At 46.0% G+C, this 7,184-nt stretch overlaps 1 protein-coding gene across 2 annotated transcripts in view; it reads right to left on the reverse strand.

Annotated features, from left to right (window-relative positions):
- The window catches only part of PPP1R37 (protein phosphatase 1 regulatory subunit 37), a 53,387-nt gene extending 46,458 nt beyond the window's left edge, over window positions 1-6,929 (reverse strand). Inside the window, exon 1 of one of the 2 annotated variants that reach the window (XM_083454884.1) lies at window positions 4,537-6,929. In XM_083454884.1, the coding sequence (XP_083311010.1) occupies window positions 4,537-5,293 (757 nt within the window). In that variant the 5' untranslated portion in view covers window positions 5,294-6,929. The remainder of the gene's footprint in view (window positions 1-4,536) is intronic. The other variant, XM_083454883.1, reaches the window with a different exon arrangement.
- Window positions 6,930-7,184: the final 255 nt, after the last annotated feature.

Consider the following 7,184-nt stretch of genomic DNA (forward strand, 5'->3'; position numbering starts at 1 on the left):
AAGACAACTGGTTGGCTCCACTGAGTGATAGAGGATGTAATTGTGTTGTGACTCTATCTGTAGCCACCAGGCATGTCTACTAGCAGAACAGGGAACTATTGCCTCAAGGAAGTCCCACCAACACAAGCAGCATTTCCTTATGGATAGGTGTCACTCTTAGTTATAGTTTTTAAACCACATGCTTGTAAAGATGTGTTCAAAAACTAATTGGTGGCCACTCTAAAAAGTCAGAAACAATTGGGGGGGGGGTGGCAGGGAATCAAGCAGATCTTGCCATTTCTGTCTATTGTGTTTTCTGCCTAAATACCGTAAGTGGGTTGTTGTTTTTAAACACTCCACAAACTCGCCATCCACAACCCAATGCACAACTGAAACATTTATTATTCTTATTACGTTAATTACATTTGTATAGTGCCCTATACCTGCAGGTCTCAGGCCAGTTCACAAGATAAAATCACAAGATAAAAACACAATATACATAATAAAAACAAAAACAAGAACAATCCAATAATCCCCCCCTCCCCGACACATTTTAAAAGGGCATTTGATATCAATCAGCCAAAAGCCTGTATCTGGTCTTACAGATACAGACAACTCTAATAGAATACAACATTGTTGATACAATTATGGTCTGCAGCCTCCCACCTCCCCCTGCTAAAAAAAAAAAGACATTTGACAAGAATGTAAAATCATGACCATGGCTTAGTTCAGTTGTAACACCAAAGTATGGTTTGGCACCATGAGAAGGACTCTTGTCCTCTGCCCTTTCCCTTTCATCTTCTCTGCTTCAGCTAGTTAACTTCTGCAGTTAGTTAATTGTTGCTTTTATGTACACTGTTCTGATTATGCTATGTATATTTTATTTTCTACATAAAATAAGTACTGGTGAAAACCAGTTACCGTTGCAGTTACATAAATCAGTAAATTATAGATTGTTTTTTTCACCCTAAACCAAGGCTGCAAACCTAATTCCAACCATTACTGGTTTGTGTGAAAGAGGAAATAAGCAACTGAGGAGTGAGAACATGAAGGGAGCAGTGAGAATGTAAAATAATGATGCAGCTGTACTTTGGCTTTATGCATAAAGCAATCAAATGTGTATTCATTCTCCAGTATGCAATGCGTTTACTATGGAAACTGCCTAAAAACTATCATTTCAAGTCTTGTCCTACTGGCCAAATGTTAAGGGGCTCATTGAAAGTAATATAATTTATGAGACCACAACTGTTCTGTCACATACACTTTCTCCCCTGTTACCTCTAACTTACCACAAATTAATTTATAAAAATACACATCTGGTGTGATCCCATCAAAACTGCTCTCTAGGGGTCTTAGTAGGCCACAAGCTGAACATGAGTCAACAGTGTGATGCAGCAGCAAAAAAAAGCTAATGCTATTCTAGGCTGCATCTAGTGTCCGGATCAAGTGGCAAAGAGGAGACAGAAGAGATATGATAGCCATCTTCAAATATATAAAGGGTTGTCACATGGAGGATGGCACAAGCTTCTTTTCTCCTGCTTCAGATGCTAGAAGCCAAACCAATGGATTTAAGTTACAAGAAAGGAGATTCTGGCTAAACATCAGGAAGAACTTTCTGACAATAAGAGCTGTTCAACAGTAGAACAGACTCCCACGAGAAGTGTCAGAAACTCAGATATACTGTATAAGCTAGGCACCAAACAGCTCCTAAAAGCAGGAGTTATGGAATGCCTAGTTATCATTTTGGGGGCAGATGGTTCAAACGTCCTATTTTCCAATACAACTTTTGGTTCCTGAAATTCATTTTGATAACGCAGATAAAATATATCAGATAGAATTCCACAGGATAGGGTATTAGTGTGTGAAAACAGTCGAGATACAAAGGATGCCCAGGCATGCACCTCCACATGGAGACCTCAGCTGCCAACATGGCGCCCTGGCACTTTCACATGGTTGAAAGTGGCCAATGGCCAGGTGCAAAGTGCGCCTGAAACCTGGCAAATTTTGAGTGATTAACTCTCCTTCCTTGAAGGTTCTTAAGCAGAGGTTGGGTGGCTATCTGTTATGTAGGACCTAGCTGAGATTCATGCATTGCAGGGGGGTTGGACTGTATGACCCTCACAATCCCTTCCAACTCAGTAGTTCTATGAATCTATTATATGTAAGGCAAACCATGCAGTTGTGGACAGAAAAATGACTACAGGGTCATTCTCCTTCTCCTAACATCTGTACATCCACCTGGCGTTCCTAGCAAAACTATTTACACATATTTTCCTTTGAGCTCAAGAAGTGTAAATGCATTCAAGTTTACTTTCTTAACCTCCATTTGTCTCTAAACATCCACTTATCTCAAAACAAAGGCTTCAGGGAAAGAAAAGGAAAAGTTGGGACAACTTTACATTGCTGTTCAATGTTCAATTCAATGGGTGGAATTAAACATCACACTATTAGGATAGTTCTGTCAGTGCAAGCATTTCTCTTTGCCAGATTAAACACTCTTCTCTCTCCTCCCCTACTCCCATGTGTTGTTATGGGGATTATCCCAACAACCCCTCAGAGACTATGGGAGTGCAGGGGTAGGCGGCAAGCCCCTTGGTGCTAGCGGGACTTGCTGCGTTGACTCCTGCTTGCACAGTTATTAAGTTGACTCTGACCCTATTTCTCAGTTCTGGAAGATCAGCACAGGTATTGTCAAAAATATCATACGTAAATTTTAAAACTCCAAATACAACCTCGGAAAAACTAGAGAGACTCAGATGCTCTTACACCTGGGGGGGGGGGACACCAACAAGAAGGAAAGTGCTTTGGAGGGAGATCAAGAGCTCCCAATGCAAATGTAATAATCCAAGGTTAGACAGATCCTTTGAAAAGACCTCTTAAAATGGCATACAAAACGCGCAAAAGAAAACTGTTTTCAACGCACTTGCACAGCATGCATACCTGCAACACAATTCTAACATCATGCTCTGCCACAGAACACTTGTGATACAGTGGTACCTCGCAAGACGAATGCCTTACAAGACGAAAAACTTGCAAGACGAAAGAGTTTTTTGTTTTTTGAGTTGCTTTGCAAAACGAATTTCCCTATGGGCTTGCTTCGCAAGACGAAAACGTCTTGCGCCTTTTTCTTAAAACCGTCAATGCATTCCTATGGGAAACCGTCAATGCATTTCCTATGGGAAGCCGTGCTTCGCAAGACGAAAAATTCACAAGACGAAAAAACTTGCAGAACGAATTAATTTCGTATTGCGAGGCACCACTGTATACACCATCCAAGGAATGTGTAACTTGAAAGAGGAAAAAATACACATGTAATAGGACTTGCTCAGGAATGAAAAATTCTTACCACCAATGCAACATTATTATCAACCAGGCATTCATAAACTTTTCAGTCCGATGCATAATACTATAGTATTATTCATTATTGAAAAATGCTCAATGATAATGCATTCTCAATAATGCTAACTAGTGATATGAATTATCAATAATAATACTTCACCATTTAGCTTTTTTAAAAAAAATTATCTGAACCTAGATACTGTATTTTTAAATTAAACAATGGGAGCCATCAAAACTCCACAATGCACACACTATGGCAGGGTTTGGATGCAATACTAAACCATAGTTTAGCACTACAAGAATAAGCCTAATTTCTCCCACCCAGGGTCACATGCTTCTTTCCTATCCTAGCCTCCTCTAGCAGACAGAAAGAAGATGGTAAACTTCAGTTTTAGATCAACCACACTTTTAACTATATTGTCCAGGCCCTAAACCATGGTTCATCTTAACCACTGTTAGTGACAAGACAGCTTTATGCCTGGAAGTTTGCTTGTTTCCATTATCCACAGTTTAGATGAACCCGTTTGTCCAGATTTAGACAACATGGCAAGCTGTGGTTAATCAAAAGCAGAAGGTTCTGTATTTCTACACACCGTCTACTCAAAGAAGGGGGCGAGTGCAAATTAGTTTGGCATTCTGTCTGAGCCAACCCGGTAAAAGTCATTTATGCAGGGCTACTCTGTACTTAGAATATCAGACATGAACCAGGAGCCCCAGATTCAATTCTGTGCTTAGTCACCAATTCAGTGAGTGACCTTGAAAACAGTTCAGTTCTGCAGCCATAAAATGGGAACATTAGAAGCATGCCTGCACCATCTGGGGCTGATGGGAATTGTAATCCAAAATATATTGAGGGCACCAGGTTGGGGGTGGCTGTTCTAGAACTTAGTCTGACAACTGAATTATGTTCCTGTTTTCAAGAGCAGGTCAGTGCCTATTGCTTTGTTATTTCCTAGTTCATCTTTTTGTATCAGCTTTCTGCTTTTATAGCATGCACTTACTTTTAATTGGATTGCATAGCTTTGTGTTTGGAACCCTTGATCATAAGACGCGCTGAGAGCTTTTGGTAGATAAGTGACTAACAAAGATAAAAGGAAATATTCAGTTTGCATACTATAAACCAATTGCCGATCCTGTGAATAAAGGGACTGGCTTGGACAAGTCCAGTCCAGCTGCAAGAAGAGAAAAAGGTCTCTAGAGAAGTTGGAACTTGCTTACCATGACGCCAAGGATCTTTGGGTTCCACAGCCCCAGACACAATGTCTTCATCGGAAGGAAATGTGACATGTTTTGCACCAGGCTTCAGTTTCCCATCATCAGCAGGCAGAGAACCATGGCTTGTTTGGTCATCTTCTGGACTCTCTCTACTTGTTGCTTCCAAGCCTAAACAACAGTTCTGCGAAGGGGAGTCCAATTTTTCCTGCAAACAGTTGTTCTGTTGAGAAAATGTTTCAGCAACCGTAAGGCATTCTCCGGCAGCTGTGGCCAAAGGAGGATTATTACAGGCCACCTTATTTGCCAGCGACTCTTCCTGTAGCGGATGGCTCAAAGTCTCTTTCCCCGATGGCTGCAACTGCTCCTCTGCCAGATCACAGCGCTCAGTATCTTTCAAATCCTCCTTTGAAGGACATGCAGTAGAATTGCCCACCATCTCTCTGCCAGGATGGCTCCCTAGCGTGGGAGGGCTGTGCGTGAGGTTTTCTGTATTCTGAAGATGTGATGAAAAGTCCAAAGCCTCTTGAAGTTTTGTCCCACCTTGACTGCCCTCCACTCGAGAGACAGCCCAAGGATCAGAAGCCCTTAGCAGGCCCTCCTCTTCCTTCTGCACAGCAGGAGGTGGCAGCAGCAGCATGAGGTGGTCCCCCTCAGCAGCCTTCCCTTGCTGCTGCTGCATGGGGGAGACTTGTACACACTCCATGGCCAGGCAAGCGTGATAGGTTTCTGTCAGGGAGAGCTCTCCTTCTTCCCTTCTCATGGAGTCATTACTGGGGGGTCACCTCCTGTCTCTTTTTCACCTTCCCTCACCTGGCAAGAAAAGGCTCCCAAGGTCTCCAGACCCTTTCCTCCCAGCAATGGTGCAATGAGACCATGAATGATGAATGGGATCACCTGGAGGAGGATGCAGGGAGGACCCCTGCCTTTTTGGTACAAGAAATAGAACCTTTACTTAGGGTTGGAAGAGAGCGAGCAAGACAAAAAGGGCACTACTTTAAATGGGCTTGGGTCAATTTCTATGAAGATTTGGCAGGGCACGGAAATATTTTGCTGGTCTGGAAAATGTGGAATGCTCCCTTGCCCGTTACGTTTTTACCCAGTAGGGGTAAACAATGGAGTGTTAGTATAATGGTTGAAGAAGGACTGATTGGATCTAACACCTGCAGAATAGAAAAAGGTCCAACAGAAAAGGAACAAAATGGGGCCAACGTCTGCTCCAGAGGCCCAGGAAAGGAAATGCACAGGTTCCTTGTGAAAGCGAGAGCTATCGTAACAGGAAACAGTCCCGTCTGAGTAGTGTGGGAAGCTTATGTGCGTGTAGACTAAAAACACCTGCAGCATAAACAGGAATAGCTGGCAGAAGAGGGCTAAAAGGACTAGTGTCACGCTGCAGAGGAAAATAAACCTCGCAGCTGCCCCGCTTTTACAGAAACGGGTGCCTGGGTGTGCGTAGTAAGAACCAGAGAGCAATTAATGCCTCACAGGCAAGTAGGGACTCTGCCAAGCGTTTAAAAGGAACAAGGTGAGCGCCCGCTCTCTTTTTTGGTGTGCGTGTGTGCTGGGGGGAGGGATGGCAAAAGGTATAAACAAACGCTATCCTTTTGGAGGAAAGGCGATGCCTATCAAGATATCTGGGCTAGGGGGTGGGGTAGATAAACCGTGATTAGTAATGGAAAGTCGTAGAAAGGCTCTTCGTCGGTTGCTGAGGGGTAAGAGGGCCTTTGCTGATCCTCTGGCTCAGGGCTTTGGTGGTGGCAGGCTCGGAAAGGAAGGGGAAGAGGGGAGGGCTGGCGGGGCTGCCTGAGCCGAGGCAAATACGCACCCGGCGAGGCTGCAGGGGGGAAGAAGAAGAGAAGAGGGAGCCGGTTCTTGGGTGCCGGCGGGGCTGAGGAGGGAGAGCAAAGGCGCCACACGCTCGGGACCGGCAGGGAGGGATGATGGAGGGCCGGGCAGGTGCGCGCGCGAGAGAGAGGCCCGTCCCGAGCGAGCGGCCCCCTCCCGCGCCGCCGCTTCAGCCAGGGACGGACCCGAGAGAAGCCTCCTCCTCGCAGTCTTCTTTCGCCGCCGCCGCCAGCAGCGAGTGCGCCAGCGGCCTGCGCATCCGCCGAGGCCCTTTCCGCGCGCGCGGGTGGAACAGCCTCCGCGACCACAGGAGCCTTCGCGAGGGCTTTCTCCCTCCCTCGGCAAACGCAGCGGCGGTGGCGGCTCTACCTTCGTCCCCCTCAGCGGCGGCGGCTCCTCTGGCAAAACACCCACCTCACGCTCGGAGCCGACAGGGTCACGTGCCCCCGTTTCCTGCGCTCGGATTGGCGGGCCGGCGGACGGCGCTGGTTGTTTTTTTAAAACGCAGCCAAGCTTGCCCCCTCCTTTCCTTCCCACACTCACTTCTCGGCCCCCACCTTCCCTTTCGCCAGGCGACAGCCAGCTGCTTTTCAGCCACGGCACTTTCGACCACAGCGGCCTCGAGTGAGGGGGGGCGGGGCGGCGCGGGATAAACCTGCCGGTGCGGCTTTCCGCGTGGGGCGGCAAAAAGCAAATATTGTATTATTATTTTTAGTCGTGTTCGCATCCTCCTGCCCAAGCGGCGAAGAGGGAAATGGAAGGATGGGTGTCCTCGAATGTGCTGACGGCGAGACAAGGAATGGCGGAAC

Source organism: Podarcis tiliguerta, assembly GCF_965153285.1.
Source record: "Podarcis tiliguerta genome assembly, chromosome: 8".
Classification (NCBI taxonomy): Eukaryota; Metazoa; Chordata; class Lepidosauria; order Squamata; family Lacertidae; genus Podarcis; species Podarcis tiliguerta.